This window comes from Lithobates pipiens, unplaced genomic scaffold (genome assembly GCF_037356315.1).
Source record: "Lithobates pipiens isolate NorthernLeopardFrog02 unplaced genomic scaffold, aLitPip1_a1.2 Scaffold_10, whole genome shotgun sequence".
In the NCBI taxonomy this organism is placed as follows: Eukaryota; Metazoa; Chordata; class Amphibia; order Anura; family Ranidae; genus Lithobates; species Lithobates pipiens.
In genome coordinates this window covers 29,603,431-29,626,022 of record NW_027507686.1, presented here as the reverse complement: position 1 = coordinate 29,626,022, position 22,592 = coordinate 29,603,431, and the positions used below count along the sequence as shown (strand labels likewise).

At 42.4% G+C, this 22,592-nt stretch overlaps 1 protein-coding gene across 5 annotated transcripts in view; it reads right to left on the bottom strand.

The window, feature by feature from the left end:
- The window catches only part of BANP (BTG3 associated nuclear protein), a 587,215-nt gene that overhangs the window by 418,612 nt on the left and 146,011 nt on the right, over positions 1 to 22,592 (bottom strand). For all 5 annotated transcript variants that reach the window (XM_077453360.1, XM_077453364.1, XM_077453362.1 and 2 more), the window contains 2 exons: positions 9,868 to 9,990; positions 8,124 to 8,302 (listed from right to left, as the gene is read on the bottom strand). In XM_077453360.1, coding sequence (XP_077309486.1) covers positions 8,124 to 8,302; positions 9,868 to 9,990 — 302 coding nt within the window. The remainder of the gene's footprint in view (positions 1 to 8,123; positions 8,303 to 9,867; positions 9,991 to 22,592) is intronic.

Here is a 22,592-nt window from a genome sequence, read left to right as displayed (position 1 = left end):
GGCAATGGTGAGTGCATTCCTGGCAATGGTGAGTGCATTCCTGGCAATGGTGAGTGCATTCCTGGCAATGGTGGGGCTGCATTCCTGGCAATGGTGGGGCTGCATTCCTGGCAATGGTGGGGCTGCATTCCTGGCAATGGTGAGTGCATTCCTGGCAATGGTGGGGCTGCATTCCTGGCAATGGTGGGGCTGCATTCCTGGCAATGGTGGGGCTGCATTCCTGGCAATGGTGAGTGAATTGCTGGCAATGGTGGGTGCATTCCTGGCAATGGTGGGGCTGCATTCCTGGCAATGGTGGGGCTGCATTCCTGGCAATGGTGAGTGCATTCCTGGCAATGGTGGGTGCATTCCTGGCAATGGTGGGGCTGCATTCCTGGCAATGGTGGGGCTGCATTCCTGGCAATGGTGGGGCTGCATTCCTGGCAATGGTGGGGCTGCATTCCTGGCAATGGTTGGGCTGCATTCCTGGCAATGGTGGGGCTGCATTCCTGGCAATGGTGGGGCTGCATTCCTGGCAATGGTGGGGCTGCATTCCTGGAAATGGTGGGGCTGCATTCCTGGAAATGGTGGGGCTGCATTCCTGGCAATGGTGGGAGCTGCATTCCTCACAATTGTGGGTCTGCAGGGCACTGATCCTTATTTTGCTTCACAGTTCTTTATTTAAAATGTTAAGTTTTCTTTCCCTGAAGCTTCCCTCTTAAAGTGAAGGTGCGTGTTATACGCCAATAAATACGGTGTATCCAAATAATACACTTGAGTTCATCTCTTTACCACACACAGCCACAAAGGCAGGAGAATTCTTGTGGGGAAGTGTATTAGTGCTTGGATGAACACACTTAGACTGAATTTTAATGGTTCAAAGAATGTCAGACAAAATGGTCGGCCCTCGCGTATGTTAACTTCATCAAATCTGGCCCTCTTTGAAAAAAGTTTGGACATCCCTGTAATAAGGCTTACCTGTAGGTACCGTGACTATCTTCTAAGCGTGCGCAGTTTACGAGATATTCACTGTATCTGCATGTGCCGTCATCCGAACATGCGCACGGAAGAATAGGCTCGCTCATGCCATTTCTTAAGGAGCTGTGCCATGACCGGCGGCTCCAGCTCGCATGCGCGGGAATGACATCATCGTGGCTCTGGCGAATCACAGCGCCGAAGCCCGCAAACCCGAAAATAACTCCGAGAGATATATTGCTGGTCATAGTGGTGTACAGGCACCACTGCAGCAGCTCTGATCTAAGGTAAGTATTACATAATGAGCTAGTATGCGATGCATACTAGCTCTTTAGGCCTTTGTTTAGCAGGTTGTTGTTTTTTATTGTATTTTATTTTTATTTTTTTTGAGTTTACAATTACTTTAAGAGGAAATGGTCAGGGAATCCCTTGTTGTCCCCACTGGAAGATTTCTCAACTAATTCTGTTGTGTTCTAGTGAGAACCCAAAATTTGAGAATTTCTTTCACTCTCATAATAATAGTAAATGGGCAGATTGAGAGGGTGAATCTCCCTAATGGGGGCACAGGCAGCAATACAAACCTGGCAGACGTTCCGATCCCTCTCCAATCTATCCAAAACAAAAATAAAAGTATGACTTTAGACATAGTTTAAAACAAACCCATCCTGCAAAAGCTGGACCAGCTAGTCTCATTTCTGTGGATACCACCTAGACAGGCCTGTCATGTTTTCTATAGGGAGAGTCTCCAGGAAGTAGACATCCTACCTTATTGGTATCAATAAGCAAGACTTATATTTATTTTCCTAATGTGCATGTTTATGATTGATATCAGAAAATATGAACGGTTCACACAGAGCTTGACCCAATACAAAGATATTTCCAAGGACAGATCAGACCGCGATAAAAGCATTGAGATTTCCGAAAATGCTCATGATTTCTGGTTTCATTTGTACTGCTGAAAAAGAAAGACGCAGTTCAAAATGTACTTTCTCACCGATTCTTGGTCACGGCAAGTGCCACCAGGGATAAATAATGTCTTCCAGTTGTGGAGGTTTTTGGCACAAAGCAATCATCTGAATGCTGTTTGGAGAAGGTAGGTTATGGAGCTAGTAATGCGCATTCCATAACAAGTTTTGTTTGCAGAGAAAACACACAAGTTTGGCAGGTGAAACCATTTTTTTTTTTTTTTTCAGAAAAATGTAGTTCGATCTTCATTGACTAAGCTTGTGAATACAGTCCTTACATTCAAGCATCGGGCCTACTTTTAACAAACTATGGAGGCCATGCACATATATAAAAAAAAATATATTGATTTGGAAAAAGGAGGAAGCACCAATGCTGTTCTAAGAAATGCATGAATTTCTTCAAAGGATAAGTGATAACTCACAGCTATTTCTCACACTTTTCCATAAAAAAAAAAAACTGAATTAAAACACTAAGCAGCTGTCATAGCTGCAAACAAGAATAACGTCCCAATGTGAATTTCCTGCTTGGAGAAAAACGGATTGTTGCCAATGAAAGTGTTTGTTTTTTGAAGAGTAACTTGTGCCAATGACTTGGCATGATTAGCTATGCAGCCAGCCTCTGGGCCTGCTGTCTAAGGCTTCCAGTAACCGTCATACGCATTCATACTCCCAGCCAATAGGTATAAACTTTCAGGCATTTTAAGTGTATATTCAACATGAACCCGTACAGAGACAGAAAGCGTTGAATGAGCTGCCATGTTTACAATGTACTTGCAGCTGCCCAAGGCCAATCAGTCATACTTTGCGTTCTTTTCCCCATGACAGAAACCATGCTCAAATGCACGATGGCCAACTGCGGTTTGGAATTGCCGCATGCAACAAAGGAAAAGTGCCTGGCACTCCCTCCGACTACACAAACTGCTCTGGAATTACAAGACTTGCACCCACAGTTTTACCATACAAACACGAGACTTTGGAAGCCACATTACTGGGCACAGTGCGAGATGCCTGGGATTAATGTGTGGCACAACAAACCAAGGACAGTTTTCAAGTAGGCTTGTCGCCTACACATAAGCAGGAAAGCCAATTTTTCTTTTCTGTAATCAAAATATACAAGAGCCTAGATTCATTACAAGCCAGCGACTTCACTACTTTTTAACATGGAGGAGTGTTAATGTACATATTCACTGCAACAAAGTCGTTAAAATATATTTAAAGTCATAAAATTTTGTGATTTTTTTTTTTTTCATTTTGGATAGAGCAGGGAAAGGCTAAAAATGAATTGCAGGTATGGATATTTTATACGTAGCTTGGACAAAAGTAACTCTGTATATACCGTACTCTGTACCATACCTGATCGATGCCCCTGAAAGCTGAAATTACTGAAGTAGACATCATTACTCTGGTGATCTCCACCTGCTTCCAGGTTCCACTCTGAGCAGCTGGCCTGCCGCATTTCAAACACAGTAGGCCGGCCGCTCAGCTGTTCAAAGAATACTTCGCATTTTCTGAATGGATGCTACGCATTCTCTGATTGGACGGTGAGGAGAGCGTGACGTCACCTCCCCAATTCTCCACCTCATTCAATCAGAGAACACTTTGTATTCATTCAGAAAATACAAAACATTCTCTGTATGGCACCTGTGCTGAGCGGCTGACCTCTAGCGTTTACATTGCATTAGGCTGGCCGCTCAGCGCTGGATCTGGAAGCAAGAGGGAATCTCTGGAGTAGCAGTGTCTACTTCAGTGATTTCCAGCTTCCAGGGGCATCGGCCAGGTATGGTATATACAGAATTACATTGGTCCAATCTGGACAAATATAACTGTGTAAAAATACACCATAGCTGAAATCCATGTTAAAACCCCATCAGGTTTTTATTATTATTATACAGGATTTATATGGTGCCGACAGTTTACGCAGCACTTTACAACATTAGGGCAGACAGTACGATTACAATACAATTCAATACAGGGGGAAATCAGAGAGCCCTGCTCGTTAGAGCTTACAATCTAGGAGGGAGGGTCAAGTTATACAAAAGGGTAATAGCTGTGGGGGAGGAACTAATGGAGAAAGCAGTGCAGTTGTTAGATGGAGGCAGGACAGGCTTCTCTGAAGAGGAAGGTTTTCAGGGATCGCCTAAAAGTGGATACATTTGGAGACAAGTTTTTACTTTCACTGTGTCCCATCGAGGACACTTCCCATCACATATTGCCTCCAGACTGAGGAAAATGACACAACATTGAGACAAATTTGTTTTGTAACAGAGTATTTTAGTGTAATACTGTAGCTTCCATTTTGTATGCTGAATTTATAACAATGTATAGTGGATCTGTTACACTTTACACGGAAGTATAATGTAACATGGAACTTACCAAGTTTACTCTAATTTTTCCTGTCAATGTCCATGTAAAACAGGGTGGAGGATTCATGTGATTCTGAAATTTGCACTACGGGGAATTAAAAAAACTTCTATAACCGCTTTTACCTCAACTTTCCTTTTTTCTACAATGTTTGAATGTTGAGCAGAAGACGGACGCCTTAGGGAGCCAGCACCTGCAATTGGGAGTGCACAGGCACAGAATCTGCAGCAGAGCATTTTGATTATGTAATGATATAATATAGAGAGAGCTCATTTCTCTTGCCTGGCCTGCAATATTACACTTCATCAAAACAATGTGCATTATTTCCAGTAAAAAAAAAAAACACTCAAAGTTAGGTGGAGAATAGGATACGAATAACAAATATTTAATTATTTTTTAAAAAAAAGTTTCTTGTTAATTGGGAAGTTACAGCACCTAGACAGACCAAGGGGACATGCACCCTTAATCCATAAAGCAAATACAATATAAAATGTACTGCAGGCTTTCTATTCAAACAAAAGAACTCGCTGCTCCAGGTGAGACAGGAAGCCTAATGATATCATGGGTGCCCGCCTCGGCTCGCCTCCGCATACAATCAACACTGAAGAAATGGCTGCACTCCAAGATCCATCAAAATTCTTATTTAAAGCGGAGGTCCACCCTAAAGTGGACCTTCCGCTCATTGGAATCCTCCCCCCCTCCGGCGCCACAATTGGCACCTTTCAGGGGGGAGGGGGGTGCAGGTACCTGTACAGTACAGGTATCTGTACCCACTTCCGGGATAGCTCTCTGCGGAAAGGGGCATAGATCTACGCCCCTTTCCGAAAGTCCCCCGCTGCCTGCTGGGAAACACACAGATCCCAGAGACAGCGGGGACCATCCTTATTGCGCAGCGCGACTCGCGCATGCGCAGTAGGGAACCGGGAAATGAAGCCGAAAGGCTCCACTTCCTGATTCCCATACCCAAGATGGCTGTGGCAGCACCCGAGAGACGATCGAGAGATCGGCTTCGGGTGCCGACATCGCGGGCGTGCTGGACGGGTAAGTGTCCTTATTTTAAAAGTCAGCAGCTGCTGTATTTGTAGCTGCTGGCTTTTAAAGAAAAAAACGGCGGAACTCCCAGCGGACTCCCGCTTTAATAAATGAAAATCCCAAGTGTTACAAACAGTTCAAATAGTAGACGTGTTTCACACACTAACAGGTGCTGCGTATTCATTACAAAGATAAGTCAGAATTGTTTTCCTTATATACACCTATCTAATAGAGTAACAGGTGATACAGATCATTACAGATCATTAAATTGCAGACTTCTTTTTAGTCACATGTGATTCACATAAACATTAATGAGAAAGACTAAGGGCTCTTTCACACGGGGCGGATCAGTGATAATCCGCCCCGTGGATATCCGCTTGCAGAGCGGGGATCCCCCCGTCGAAAATGACAGGTCTGTCTCAGCACACTGCGCAGGGACGTGCCTGTCAGAGTGCCGCTCTCCCCTATGAAAGATCGGATGATGACGGACCGCAGTGTCCTTTGTCACCCGATTCGATGACGGATGGAAAAGTAGGTTTTTCCTCCGTCACACTTTTTCGGGTTGGAGCGGGTCAGATGTCAGCGGACATGTCACCGCTGACATTTGACGCTCCATAGACCTCTATGGAGCGTCCGTTCAGGTCCGCCTGAAAAACTGACAGGCGGACCTGAAAGGATATCTATTAAAAATATAATTAACAGTAGTAATGGATATATACCAATATAGACAATTCATGTGCTATGAGAAAACAAGAAACAGTGTGTACATATGGAATATGTATAAAAAATGTATATATAAATGTGTATATACAAAAGAGAAAGCAAACCACATTTAAAAACATTATAACCCATTTATATCCCAATGGTTAAAGATAAATGTATGTTTACTATTACTCCATTAGAACTGTGTAGATATATATGCAAATACATATATGTATTAGAAACTAATTGGTCCGAACTTAACTATCCCCTCTCCCCCCCTTTCTTCCCTTTAGCTATAAAATTTCAGACATATATGTATTAATATAGCTAACCCCACAATAAAAACATTGATTACAAACATGGGGAAGCTATCAAGGTATAAAGATGGAAAAAGGAGGAGTATAGAATGAGACAAAAAAGACCAAATCAATGGATGGTATATGGTTCATACACAGCAAAGACAACCATTGGTTATTTGTCCCGTATGACCTCAGTAACCTGGTCGATCCTAACTAGATAAATAGATTCATAGATTCAAAATGTATATATGTGTGTGTATGTGGGGAACAATGTGGGCGTTAAAAATACAGTCCAAATTTAATATACCGGTAGTCCCTATGCCTTCTGTAATCTATCGGCGAGACTCGTATTTAATAAGTAAATAGATGGATTAAATGGCCAAATATCCTGGGCATGCATAGTATCCTATGCAACAATATGGGTGGCAAAAAAAATAAAATACACAGGCCAAATTTTAGATTGAACCTTTGTGTTCTGCGATCTATAAAGGAGACTCGTATTAAATAAATGATCTAGGAAACCAGCTATCCTGGGTATACACAGGAGTAGTACCATATGGGACAATATTGGCGGTAAAAACACAGCCCACATTTTATATAGTCCCTATGCCTTCTGCAATCTATAGGAGAGACTCATATTCAGTAAGTGGATGGATTAAGTGGCCAGCTAACCTGGGCGTGCATAGTATCCTATGAAACAATATGGTCGGTAAAAACATGGCCTAAATTGTGGATTAACCCTGTGCCTTCTACAACCTTTCTACATGTGCAGGCTACACAGGGGGAAATTAGGTCACACTGCGATTTTCCTTGGAAGCCCCGATCTGGACTTTTATCCATCATGACTGGCTAAACTTGACTGAATGCTCAATACCTTTATAGATAAAAGGACTACAAGAGAATACAAAATCAAAGCTTTGCATTTCTTAGATGATCTTTCCTCAAAAAGACTTCTGAGCAGGTAATTACTGGGCAGGAGAATCATAGAGGAGAACTCATACACACTGATTATCAGCAGAGATTTCCAGAACAGAAGCAGGTAAGCAGGGCCAGGACAAGGAAGGGGGGGGGGGGGGTTGGAACAAAAGGGGAACATGCCCTGGGAGCAATGGTATTATGTAGAGGGGGGCATGCTGGCAGCTTGCAGGCACTTCATTTTCCAGCTGCCTCACTGACAGGAGTGACGGCATTGTCCCTCCTGTTAGAAGTATCAGGGTCCTCGTTAGCTGCTACAGGGAGGATTCTGCTCTCTTCTCCCTCCAATACCAGTTTGCTGTGGACAGGCGAGTGCGATACCACCAAAGCAGGGGCAGTCTTTCACTGTGGTGAAGCCACTGACCCAGGGCCAATTTTTTTGTATCGTGACACCACTGACATGGGGGCGTGGTTTCCTTACAGTCACACTACCGACACATTGACTTTTTTTTTTACTTCCAGTGATGTCAACAATGCAGGGATATTTTTTGCTCACACCAATGCTGGGGAATTTCTTCCTTTGCTGCTGTTAGCCCATATTTCACTGCAGCACAGAAAATGCACTACGTCCACAACCATAAGCACTATTTAAGCACGTCAAAACCATTACATACAGTATATTCTGACCCGGCACTGAGCACACCGCTGTTAACTCCGACCTATACTTTACACAGTGGGGGGCGCAGTTTGGCACTTTTGCCCTGGGCAGCGGATGGCCTTGTACCAGAACTGCTGGTAAGGAAAATTTGGTCAACTTTTGGTTGCCTGAGAAACAGGCTGGGGCAGAACAATTTTCATTCCTCAGGTGAAACAGGACATGCGATGCTGGACATACCTTCAGAGTTCAGAGTGATCAAGGTAACGTTGTTCCCCATGTTGGAGTTTCCAGAGTGTCCAGAGTTTGACAGTGTATCACTGGCTTCTGACCCGCTGTCATTTTCATCATGGCTGTGGCTTTCATCTGGGCCTGGTACCTTTACCACGATTGTGTTATGTCTTCTTCCAGGGACCGCACTGTAATTAAAACCAAACATTTAATTACAGTGTTTTATTTATTAGAGACAATGTGTAATCTATCTGTAAGATCTTCAATTTCGAATTATATGCACCGCTTGAACAAATAGCGCCAGCACATTTTGTAATGCTGTAGAAAACTGCCATATCATGTATAGATTTCAATAAAATGAAAGTTAGAACATTTTCATTTTCGCAAGCTGGCCTTTACCAGCGTTCTTTGGTCACTGGATAGTTATATGATCACCAGCCAATATATACTGGACTTAGGCCTGACCATGCAGAGTCTTTGGGGGTTATTTACGAAAGGCAAATCCACTTTGCACTGCAAGTGCACTTGGAAGTCGCTCTAAATCTAATGCCGTGTACACACGACCAGACTTTCCGGCAGACTAGGTCCGACGTTCTTCCCGATGGACTTTCGGCAGACTTCCGACTGACTTTCCGAAGTAACGGACTTGGCCACACACAATCACACCAAAGTCCGACGGATTCGACCGCGATGACGTACAACCGGACTAGAATAAGGAAGTTCATAGCCAGTAGCCAATAGCTGCCCTAGCGTTAGTTTTCATCCGTCGCACTAGCATACAGACGAACTGATTTTTTGACCGGACTCGAGTCCGTCGGAAAGATTTGAAACATGTTCTAAATCTAAAGCCCGTCTGATTTTTTGACAGCAAAGGTCCGATGAAGCCCACGCAAGGTCGAATTGTCCAATGGATTTGTTCCGTCGGACCTTTGCTGTCGAAAAGTCTGGTCGTGTGTACACGGCATAAGGGGTAGATATGAAATGAGTGGAAGCTCCGCTGATTTTATCATCCAATCAAGTGCAAGCTAAAATGCTGTTTTTTTATTTTCCTTGCTTGTCCCCCTCGGATCTACAGCGACTTTACTTCCAGGTGCACTTTCACTGCAAAGTGGATTTGCCTTTCGTAAATAACCCCATTTATGTTGTCTTTTTTTCTAGATTAAGGGAAACAGGGTTTACAGTAAGTATGCTAATGGGATCTATACATGCCTCTGCACCATACAACGAACATCAGCTGACAGTCTCCATGCAGGCTCTCAACACACTACAGTTGGCTGCAGGTGTACTAATACGAACTAAAATAACAAATTGAGATATAGGCTGAATGCTCCTAGTCGTCAGCTACAAAAATAAAAAATAAACTGTATATAAATAAATGTAAATATAAATAAATGTATTGTTTTTTGTTGGTTAGCCAGCCAGCTGATCAAAAAAAGACCAACCTTATTCCCCCATCCACACATTCGAGGTGGATGAGGGAATCCTCCCCATTGTGCTGTTGTATGCTGATGGTGGGGACTCCCCTGCTGTCAAAATAAGCTGAGCTGTGGCTGCAGATGATTGGCTGTGGCACTAATCAAAGCAGAATTTTCAAGAGCAAATGGTCCTTAGATTGACTGCTCTCGAACAGAAATGGCCACAGATGGATCGAAAATTCAGCCAGTCCCTGCTGTCCCAGCCAAATTTTGATCCATCTATGGCCAGCTTAAATCTCCATTTTATCATGCGATTGAAATGTACACAAAGACATTACCTATTAAGTATATTTTCCAGACTTTCTGTCGTCTTGTTCACTGAATCCTCCTGACTCTGCAGTTTGGCCACTACAGAGTTCTGTCTTTCATTATTCAGGATAACGGTTGTCTGAGGAACAACGCTATGAGAAAGAGAAATGACATAAAGATTTTATAGGTTCATTGCTCTCTTAATATCCAATGCATCTTCATGAGAGCAAAACCATGAAAAATTGTATGAAACAACTAGTTGTGCAAAATAAACTTGTGCCATTCTTTTGTAATCATTTGGCAAAACACCTAAATTGTTCAATACAGATGCATAACAGTAACTTAACCTTACTATTGTGTTGAAATGGTACCACACTCTGCGCTTATGGCCACTCCTCTGGATTTTAAACAAGCTGCTAGGTACCCTCCTATATACCCTAGGGCAGTGATGGCGAACCTTGGCACCCCAGATGTTTTGGAACTACATTTCCCATGATGATCCACTACACTGCAGAGTGCATGAGCATCATGGGAAATGTAGTTCCAAAACATCTGGGGTGCCAAGGTTCGCCATCACTGCCCTAGGGGGATAATAGTGTGAACATAAAAAATATATTTACCGGTGAAGCGCTCTAAGTAAATACATAGAATAATAAACTAAATGAAATATGACAAACTTAATAAAATATTACAAACCATCTTACACTTAAAACCAAATGTAAAATACTAATCAATCATGTGATATTAGAAAGTGCAACAATAAAGTGTCCATAAACTTTAGTCCACTTCTTCACATTCTTATGCCAATAAAAAGAAGAATATTAATTAAAAGTGTCTCATTTTCATAAAATGCTTCCAAGTAAGCTTCCCAATAAAGTGCTCCTTCATATCTGTGAGTCACTTCAATTCATAAATAAATTTGTGCGTAAAAATCCATTCACCACACCCCTTTGCAAGCACCACTCGCCAGATTCTGCGCGACCCTTTATATAATAAGAAGGTCTCAGATGCTTATAAACTGAATCCAAGGGTTCCTCTGTGCTGTGCTCTCCGAAAAACACATTGAAATGTCACTCTTCCAGTCCACCACCTCTCAGCAATGCACCATAAAAAGAGAACCTCTAATAGTGAAATACCACTTTAATTCCAATAAAAAGTAAGAGTAATGCAGTTAAAGTAGTTGTAAAGACTGAAGGTTTCTTACCATCACACATTCTATGCATGAAGGTAAAAAACCTTCAGTATGCAGCTCTCCCCGCAGACTCCCCTAATACTTACCCTGATCTTGATCCAGCGGTGTGCGTGAGAGCAGCTGCTGCCCTGGCTCTTTGCCTCCTCATTGGCTCAAAAACAGCAGCCATTGGCTCCCGCTGCTGTCGATCACACAGCCAATGAGGAGAGAGAAGGGTCAAGCCCAATTGTGTGCGTCTTACACAGATCGGGACTAGGGAGCAAGCACACGCGAGTTTCCCTATAGCAAGCAGCTTGCTATTCGGGGCACTCTGCAGGGGACCCAAAAGAGGAGGATCAGGGCTGGTCTGTGCAAAATCATTGCCCAGAGCAGATAAGTATAACATTTCTGATTTTTTTAAAAATATATAAATTAATACCAAAATTAATCATTTAGCATCACTTTAACCACTTGCTACCCAGGCCAATTCTGAAATTTCTCTCCTACATGTAAAAATCATAATTTTTTTTGTTCGAAAATTACATAGAACCCCCAAACATTATATGTTGTTTTAGCAGAGACCCTAGAGAATACAATGGCGGTTGTTGCAACTTTTTTAACTCACACGGTATTTGCGCAGCAATTTTGCTAACGTGTTTTTATTTTGGGGGGGGGGGGGGGGGGCGGTTATATGCTTTTAAAAAAAAAAAACAGTAAAGTTAGCCCAATTTTTTTGCATTAAGTGAACGATGAAGTTATACCAAGGAAATAGATGCCTAACATGTCACACTACAAAATGGTGCCAAACTTAGTTAAATTTTTTTTACTGGTTACATGTTTTGAGTCACAGAGGAGGTCTAGGGCTAGAATTATTGCTCTCGCCGCAATACCTCACATGTGTGGTTTGAACACCGTTTTCATATGTGGGCAGGGACTTACATATGCATGCGCTTCTACGTGCGAGCACACGGGGACAGGGGCGCTTTAAATTATTTAATTTTTTTATTGTTAATTTGACTTTTTTTTTTTTTTTACACTTTTTAATTATTTTTTTTATGATCACTTTTATTACTATTACAAGGAATGTAAACATTCCTTGTAATAGGAATATGGCATGACAGGTCCTCTTTACAGTGAGATGTGGGGTCAATAAAACCCCACAACCTACCTCTAGGCTGGGAAGCCTGAAAAAAAAAAATCTCGGCTTCCCAGCCAAGGCGGTGACATCTGTTTGAATGCAGAGGCTGGGTGTGATGTTATAACATTGCGCCCAGCCTCTGAACGATCATAGAGACTCCGGCGACTATCTGGCGGATCCGGTCTCTGACTCACCAATGGCAGCAGTGAGTCAGTAGAAGCACCGGAGGGTGGTGGGAGGGGGGGGGCGAAATCCCCTCTCACCGCCCGTAAAAATGATCAAGCGGCTGAACAGCCGATATGATCGTTCTTATGGCATTGGACAGTGATGGGAAATGTAGTTTCAAAACATCTGGAGTGCCAAGGTTCGCCATCAGTGGTGTAGGGAATCGCTGGCTGAAAAATACGACATCTGAATATCCCAGCTCAAAGTGCATGGATGTCATATGACGGACGGAAGGTGGGAAGTGGTTAAAAAAATTCAGAAAATACACATTAAAAACAATGGAGGTCATGCTTTATCTATAACAGTGATGGCGAACCTTGGCACCCCAGATGTTTTGGAACTACATTTCCCATGATGCTCAACTACACTGCAGAGTGCATGAGCATCATGGGAAATGTAGTTCCAAAACATCTGGAGTGCCAAGGTTTGCCATCGCTGATCTATAGGCTCTTTCACTTCCTGTTCAAACATGGCCGTGCATTCCACTGCACTTGAAGTGACATGGCAAGCGTGGCTCTGTCCAACACGTTTGTTTCATTGGTATGATGTCTTCAGGGAAACAATATTTTATTCAGTTTGTTGTAGTTTAATATTCTATTATATACCTACTGCTGTGTTACTGGAGGACACTTCTTTCCTCTTATCAAAATCTTCTCTGCTGCAATTGACTTCACTACTAGAGGATTCTGCTCCTTCCTCAATCTCTCCTCTCCTAAAATATTATGTGCTGCTGGAGCACTCTGGTCCTTCCTCTAGTTAACTATCCTCTCCTGAAATAATCTGCAGGGGGACTCTGCTCACTCCTCTATCTTTCTTGAAATACTCTGCACTGCTGGAGGACTCAACTCTATACTCTGTGCCACTAGGGGACTCTGCTCCTCCCTCAATTTGACTCTCCTCTTCTGAAATACTGTACACTGCTGGAGGACTCTGCACCTTCCTCTACCTAACCCCCCTTCTCCTAAAAAACTCTGCACCACTGGGGAAGTCTGCTCCTTCCTCTATCTAATCCTATTCTTCTGAAATACTCTAACCTGATGGAGGACTCTGCTTCTTCTTCTACCTAACCCTCCTCACCTGAAATGTTCTGCACCACTGGGGAACTCTGCTCTTTCCTCTGTCTAACGCTCCTCTCCATATATACTCTGTGCTACTAGAGGACTCTGCTTCTTCCTCTATCTAACCCTCTTCACTTGAAATACTCTGCTCTACTGAAGGACTCTGCTCCTTCCTCTAATCCTCTTCTCCTTAAATACACTGCCCTGCAGAAGGACTCTGCTCCATTCCATACCTATCCTCTCCTGAAATACTGTATGCTACAGGGGGACTCTACTTTTTCCATCTCAGCAAAGAATTGAAAGTCTACTGCTTTGAACCATTGCTGTGTCTCATGTGACTTGCCTGATGTACTGAAGCAACATAGACATGTTTTTACATTTCCCTTCCTTGTCAATGAGAAGAAAGAAAGATGTTTCTGACAAATTTAGATTTTTATGGAGGTGGAAACATATATATATATAAGCGATAAAAAAGACGACCAATAACATCGTTGTTTTAATTTTTTTAATGTGCCCATGAACATTCCATCCCCTGCCCAAGCTGTTAGATTGATGGAGGCTCTGTGTATTGTCAATATAGTTCTTAGTATACTATTGTGACTCATAAGTGGCCTAAGGGACATATAAATGCAAGCGTACAATCATAATATTCTTTTCTTTCTTTTTGTTCAGGTAAATGTTAGTCAACCCTTCCATCAAAGCCAAAGAGACCAGTCACATGCCACTTCTGCCAAAGAAAACAGGTTTATGGAATGCTCAGCTTGGATACCCTTGATACAACTTCGACACTGTGTTAACTGCATTTGAATGGAATTTTACAATTCTGCAATAAATGACCTAAAATCTCAACAAGTCAGCCTCAAGCCAAGTTGTGTCAAGTCCCAGAATTTTACACTCTGTCTTATCACTTCGCAGAGAGTTTAGCGTAAGTCCCAATATTCCAAAGCTCCGAAGGCCTCCCCAAAACAAACATCTTAACAGGGAAACTGGTTGGGCTTGTGTTTCCGAGGCCTCACCACAGAGTATTATGGTGTATTCTGTTCCACATAAAAACTCTGGCATACAAGGTGGAAAAAGCACTAGGGCAAGCCATAGAGGTAAGCTGAAGATCTGTTTTATCGACAGCAGATTCTTTGCTCATTTGACAACTTTATGATCTTTATTTTCTTTGCCCCAATGTAGAATATCTAGAAGATGTGAAGACATCAGAAGAGCCAGACAGAAAAGAGAACAATACCAGTATATGCATTGATAAAGATTACCTAAAATGACAGTAAAGGCACAATGGTTCATATATACAAAAGTCAAACAAAACAATGCCTTTATAATCAATGGTTTTCTGCTTATTTTTTCTACCAGTCAAGAACTTTACATCATATGAGGTGTTTAACTCCTGAAATCATGTGCTGCTTTAATCAAAAATGAATTTCCTATTTGTGTGGAATAAGATTGGGTCACACCTTCTTCCATGTGTAGACTGCTTTCTGTCAGCCCAACAAGGAGACCCCCACTTATATCAGCCACAACTAAGCCTGTTGAGAAGCCAAGCTACTTCACAAGTTCTTCAAATATTCCTATAAATTTTCTACTGGAGTGTTCCCCATTCAGTATTATATGACCTACACTCTGTAGTGGATGCTCCTTAGAACACCAGGTACTCTACTTTCCGGCACACTGAAATGAGTGAGGTGGACACCGGGACCAAATGGGCATCAAGTTTTGCCAGACTTCACTCTTGAGTTAGACTTTAAAAAGCAATTCCAGGAAACATGTGAAACCAAAGCACACCTGTAACAAGGAAACAATGCAGCTGTGCCAGAAACAGGAACCTCACTCAATTTTATAATCCCCTCTACTACTTTATACAGGGACAACAGTAGCATACTTCCCAAGGCCTGTACTCTCTATGCTTACCAGGACAGAAAGGAAGGTGAATCCCCAAAGAGGGACACAGCAATAACTGGCCATATACTGTAGGATTTCCATTGTTCATGCAGTGGGCTGAATGAGAGAAATCACTTGATTTGCCCCAGCTACACCAAACAGCGTAGATAAGCAAATCTTTCCTGACGGCTTTTGTATTCTGACAGCTGGCATCCGCGGCTGTCAAAATACCCGAGCAGTGGATGCACCTGATTGGATGCAGTCTCTGTTTGGCAAAAAAAATTCTATCTGACTCCTTCAATTTTCAAAACTGAAGCATGCTGGGCATGAGAATGTCAATAGGGCTACCCATGGCTTGAGTTTCAGCTGGTTCATGTGGAAATGGCCGAAATTTACTCCCTGTATGGCCAAATTTACAGATGTTTAAACAGTTTGCTGCCTCACAGTATGACAGAATTAACGACAGAGTGAGCCTAGGCAAAAACAGCTGTAGAATGTCTACGGAAACCCACTCATCTTGTTCTGTTTAAATGCTTGAGCCTAGGCCTGCATTAAGATGCAAATAGGCGTGGCAGTGCTGGTGGGGGGGTGGGATCAGTGGCAGTGCTGGGGGGAGTTCTGATCAGCCAACTTAGGTGCTCTTGATCAAGGTCATCTGCTGATCTGAGAACTGTAGTGGGGACTTTTAATTGCAACTCTAATCACAGGTAGTGTTACTCACTGTGTCTCTGCTTCACTGTGTCTCCAGTTCTGTGGGGTTTTGCAGCAGTGACACCTATGCCAAAAAATAGGTAATAAGGTCTCCTCCAACCCCACCCACTTCAAATTCCTCTCCAGTCAGCTGACCTCCAGTCTCTACCTCCCACCCGTGCCTTGAATTGAATGCTGTGAGGAGGCTGAGTGGGCGGCCGTGGGCTTCAAAAACAGCCCAGCTGGGCAGCCACAGGCTCCAGGGACAGCCCTGCTGGGCAGCCGCGATCCCAGGATTCGGTGACCCCTGGCAAATCGTTATTCGACCCCCAGGTTGACAACCACTAATCATAACTTTGTACCATGTATATGCTTTTAATCATTTATTAAACCTACTACACTATGAAAGACTTCTGTATGTCTCCTGTGGGGTATAGTCCTACATCCTAGCTTGGTCCTGAGGGATTTCTGGAGTGGAAAGGTGTTATCTGAAGAACTATTTGGTTTTCCAATAGCGCTTTTTGACTTCCTGTAACAAGGGGTCAAACACCTCTGGTGCCATCTATCTTTGGAACACTTGCGGCGAAGGAAACAGAAAACATAACTATTTAGAAGCACTTTATTTTGGTGTTGGGAAAGGTCACAATGGACTTTCATTTAATGCAATATTCTTGAATTGTTTTTTCATTTTGAATTGCGTTACAGTTCACTGAATTGTTAGCATTTATCTTATATTTAGACTATTTAATAATTGGGTGACTTCTGAAGGCAATTGCTTCCACTAGATTTTAGTTAGAGGTATCAGAGTAAAGGGGGCTGAATACAAATGCTCCCCACACTTTTCACAGATTTGTAAAAAATGTTGAAATGAAAACCATTTATCATTTTCATTCCACTTCACAATTATGTGCCACTTTGTGTTGATCTATTACATAGAATCCCAATAAAATACATTTACGTTTTTGGTTGTAACATGACAAAATGTGGAAAATTGAAAGTTGTATGAATACTTTCTCAAACCACTGTAATGGTTTTGGAAAACATTTAAGTCAAAAACTTTAGTTCTACTTTAATGATTACCTCTATATTCCAATTTGTCTTTTGCTATCTTTTTACATTTTTCTATTTATATTGTTTTAGTTCCCCTTCTCAAATATTCCAACAAATTCATGCTGTATACTAAATGAGCGGAGATATGATAAATTCCTGCAATAAGGTGAAAAGGTCTTGTAAACCTGCTCTTTTCTTAATAGTGAATACAAACATTTATCCAAAAAGAATAAAAAGTCTGCTATCTTATCTTACAGTCTCAACCAAAATGTGCACTTATTCATGGCTACGTTCACATCCAATGCTGCCTAATCCCAGTATCCACGTACTTCCAGGAACTATCTTCCCATACAAAGAACTTGTAGCTGCACTGCAATAATCCACTGTCTGCTCCTTTTGGCATTACACTGGAGTAATTAACTAAAGAAATCGAAGCGACCGTTTCCTCCGTAATCTTTAAATCCCCCTTTTCACTGAACATCTTTCATGCAAATGGTGCTTTCACAGGAAATCACGCTATAGCAAAAGGGAAAGCTGTCAAAAAGAGATAAGCGTGGTCTTCTTGCTCTAGTAACACATGCACACTGAATATACATGATAATAAAGAAACTTAAAAAAAAACAGAAAACATTGGAAATCCCTTGATACAAGGGAATGGCATGTAGGATTAATGGTTTAGGAAACTAGTAACTCATCTTTTCGTAGCATTAAACTAAAAAATTATTTTAAAATGATATTCCCATTCTTAAAAAAATGACCATACAACCTTTTTACTCACTATACAAATGCGCAATCAGGGTCACTCTCATAGCTTTCAATAAATTTATAAGGAGTGTGCTTCAACGACATAGTAAAGGTAGATTTAGACGTGCGTCTAAATCTCCCTTGCCTCTGAAGCTCGATAAAGTGCTCAGATTGCGCTCCAAAGGCTACTGACAGACGGTGAGGAAGTGATGTGACGCATCTTCATCGCCTGTTTTAACCCGATTTTTGCAGACAAATGTGCCGCAACTGCATGCACTGCACACAGTAGTGGGGCAATTGAGGCGCTTCCCCATTGATTTGAGTGTGTAGCGCTTGGTGGGCTTGCTGCCCGTCAATCGCTACAAGTTGGGTCAACTTTGATGTGGACATAAAGAGAAGCATTACTGTAGCAGCATGAAAGCATCCCCATCTGCTGCCTGTTGCAACTTAATAGGGGTTGTTGGCAGGCAGAATAAACGAGGTGAAATTGCCACCCTCCAACCACAAGTCTAAACAAGGCCAAAAAAATAGGATTTTGTATAACGGCTTACCTGTAAAATCCTTTCCTTCGAGTATATTAGGGGACACAGAGCCACAGTATTTACTAATGGCTTATATAGGCACCACTAGGTGATGGACACTGGCACACCCTAGACAGGAAGTTTAGCCCCCTATATAACACCTCCCCTTACTGGAAGTAGCTCAGTTTTTGTAGCAAAGCAATATATGTGTATATATATAGGGACCTCTGTGTCCCGTGATGTATTCAAAGAAAAGGATTTACAGGTAAGCTGTTATAAAAATCCTATTGTCTTTTTCGTACATCACGGGACACAGAGCCACAGTATTTACTGATGGGATGTCCCAGAGCAATGCTATCTGAGGGGAGGGAGACACAACAAAAGTAGGGTGCAATCAGACCTGAGGATCTTGTACTGCTGCCTGCCGCACACTGCACCCAAAGGCAATATCCTCATGTCTTCTCACATCCACCTGACAGAATCTGGTGAATGTATGGACTAAAGACCAAGTTGTAGCCTTGCAGATTTGAGCCATGGAGGCCTGGTGATGCACTGCCCATGAAGCACTAACAGCCCTGGTGGAGTGCGCTTTGATTTGAAAAAGTGGAACTTTCCTCTTCAAGCCATAAGCTTGAACAATTACCTGTCGAATACACTTAGCTATGGTAGATTTCGACGCTGCCTGTCCTTTTTAGGACCTTCAGGCAACACAAACAAAACATCAGTTTTGCAAATCTGAGCAGTCGCTTCCAAATAGGTTTTGACCACTCTCACTACATCCAGAGAATGTAGTGACTTTTCTTCCATAGAACAGGGATCTGAAAAAAATTAAGGCAGAACAATATCCTGGTTTAGATGAAAACCTGAAACCACCTTCAGTAGAAAGCTAGGATGAGGACGCAATAATATCTATCCCTATGAATAATTAAACATGGCTCTTTACAAGAAAGAGCCGCCAATTCTGATACTCTTCTTGTAGAAGAAATGGCTACCAGAAAAATTTGCTTACTTTTCAAAAGGACCAAGGAAATATGTCATCTCGGCCCAAAAGGCTGTTTCTGTAATGCTGACAAATATACAAATTAATTGTAAAGCACCCCGCCAGGAATATGGCTGAAAAAAACAAATACTGGATCCCGGGGTCCAGCTCTCTAAAAAGAGAAGTGTTACAGGTAAAACCTTGTTTCTTCGGACATGAGGCCGGGTACCAATCAATTCGGCCTGGAAAAGGCACTGTGAATGGATCCAGTTCCATGGCTTGCCCTAGTAAGGAATATTCCAGCGGAGCTCAGCAGAGCACATCTTTACTCTTGACCAACACCTAAGACACTGGCGAAACAACAGGGGTACACCCAGTAAGGGGAGGGGTTATACACGGGGCTAAACTTCCTGTCTAGGGTGTGCCAGTGTCCATAACCTAGTGGTGCTTATATAACCCATCAGTAAATACTGTGTCTCTGTGTCCCGTGATGTACGAAAAAGAAAGTAAGGTGCAACTAGTGTGCTGTTTTCCTGGATTAAAGTACACCTTGAATAATTGAAATGTCTAAGGGTGTCACACTCATGACATTGAGGGCACATTCAGGCTATTGTGTTGCTTGCATAATAGTAACAGCACAAAACCCAGGTCAGTGCACTGAGGTATGATTCATATTGAATTGCCCTGAAAAGCACCTAGCCAGCAAAGTACAATGCGATTGTGATTTAGGACACGGAAGTACACAGATGTGAACCAGCTGAGAGTTATTATAAGTTTTGTTAGCCCATTCAAAATTAATGTTGTGAATGGAATGCATGTTAACACACAAAAAGACACAAAGCACACGTGCGCCATGGTGAACCAAGGAGAAATGGCGCACCGTCATGCGCCATCTTATAGGTAAAAAACAGCCAGACACAAGCAAAAAAGGTACACTTTGCAAACACCCACAGCTATCCCAAAACTCCCTGTATGGTCACCACACCACACACAAGTGTCCAGCCTCTCACTAGCTTGACTGAATGTTACAATCACTGGGTAACCCCACAATATGAAGTAAAGGGGTTTCACTTACCCGTCCAGGCACAGGGAAGCTTAGAAACTAAGAGCCCAAATTTCACCCATCACGGCTGGATCCTGTCACTTGAGGACCTTCAAGGACTGGGTACCCTTTTCATGCTTAGGGTCCACTCCTTTGGACCTGTACAGCACCTCTAAGTTCAATGCACTTCCTGTATAAAGACTTTTGGTCTACCAGTGTCCATTCACCTGGAGATGAAGTATAACTCAGCAGGTAATGCATATTAGCCTGACTGTGTCCCATGATGTATGAAAAAGAAAGAGTGCACACTAACACAATGCAACTGTGTGAATAGGCCCTGCCACAAGATGGTAATACAATAAGGATGATCTGTCACTAATTAGCAACCGTCATCCATAGCCCGATGAATGTTATGCAATCTTAAAATAGTATTTTTTTTGCCAAAAACTGCTGCTATCAGTGGTAATAAATACAGGAAAATTGAACTGATGAAGATTGAAGAGGATAAGCAACGCTATGGACATGAGCAAGGAATAGGTGACTTTGCTGGAAGAGATCAATGAGATTTGAAAGAAAAGAAATATATAAAACATTGGAACTGAAACTAACATGCCAAGCTGACTCTGAGCTGAGTAGGCAAACACTTTATACAGAAGGAGGCAGCTATAAACTATATTAGAACTTAAGTTAAAGAAGAAGTCCAGCCAAACCTTGTTTGGCTGTATCTCTCCTATGCATCGCAGGAGTGCAATTAGTTTTGCACTCCTGTGACCCGTTTTCAGCAGAGAGCAGACTGAAGTCCGCTCTCTGCTGACATCACAGAAATCAGTCCAGGCACCACGTCATCCTAAATGAATCCGCCAGGTGCCTAGACTGATCCACAGCTCAGAGATCCAGTGAGCGAGGAGGGGTCACAACAGAGAGCTGTGACTGACAGTCTGCAGCTCTCTGCTCACGGAGCTGTGAAAACCAAGTGACTGGCAATGCTCGATCACTCAGTTCTCAGTGTAGAGGCACCAGGGGATTGATGCTGCATTAACCTAAGTAAGTATGAATCCAAAATAATATATTAATTGTATGTAGCCTCAACTGCATACAGTATACAGCTCTGTGTCCGTATAGTAGGATGGAAACATCCTGTTCTGTTCGCGTCGCGTCCCACTGCCAGAACACATCGCTGTATACTGTGTGTAGCTGACGCTACATACAGTTAAGCACCTGTAAGTGCAGTAAATAGTTTGTTTAGGCCAGCTTAACTCAAACAAACTATTTAAAAGGACAATAAATGTGAAGTTAGGCTTTAAATCAAGCTGACTGATAGGATAAATGAAAAGATATCAATGCTCTTAAACATTTGCTGGCAATACCAAGTACAAGAATCTTATTTTCATGCGTTGTTAGATCCCAAATTCTGGTTTGCTTTTTTAATTGCTCTCTCTGGCTTTTGAAAGACATTGTTCAAATTAGAAGCACAGCAGAGGAACGTGTAAAAGAAAGCCAGCAGGGTCCCCAATGTAGTCATCACACTGTACAGTGATACCTTTCATTCTTCCAATAGTATGGAGAAACAGGGAAGCATCTTCCCAAATAAATCTAATTTTAAGTTGATCAGGTCACCAGGAAGTGCTGGTTTATGTCAAAGCTAAGAATCTGTGGAACAAAAACTCCAAATCCAATAAAAATCTCAGAAATACAGTAAACAGACACCATTGGAAAGGTGATCTGTAAAGTGCTAACACAGCCGCACTCTAATATTACATGATTTTCTCTCCTCTGAAGTCTAGAACAAAGCTAAGGAGAAATTGATTCAACATTCTCAATCTAAACTCCAATTTTCTTTAGCCCATAGAGAAAAATAATCACAATAAGGCCCTTTTCACCCTGGGGCGGTGCGGGCATCTGCGGTAAAGTGGCGCTATTTTTAGCACCGCTTTTAGCTATTTTTAGCACCGCTTTACCGTCGTTTTAACTGCCTGCAAAGCGCCACTGCAGTGGCCCTTTGCCGGCGGTATAGCCACGCTGCCCCATTGATTTGAATACACGACTCACTCACCACTCCAAAGATGCTGCTAGCAGGACTTTTTTTTAACCATCCTGCTAGTGCACCGCTCCAGTGTGAAAGCCCACCGCTTTTAGCTAAAATTAGATAAAAGCGGTGCTAAAAATAGCGCCACTTTACCGCAGACGCCCGCACCGCCCCAGGGTGAAAGGGGCCTTATTGTGATTATTTTTCTCTATGGGCTAAAGAAAAT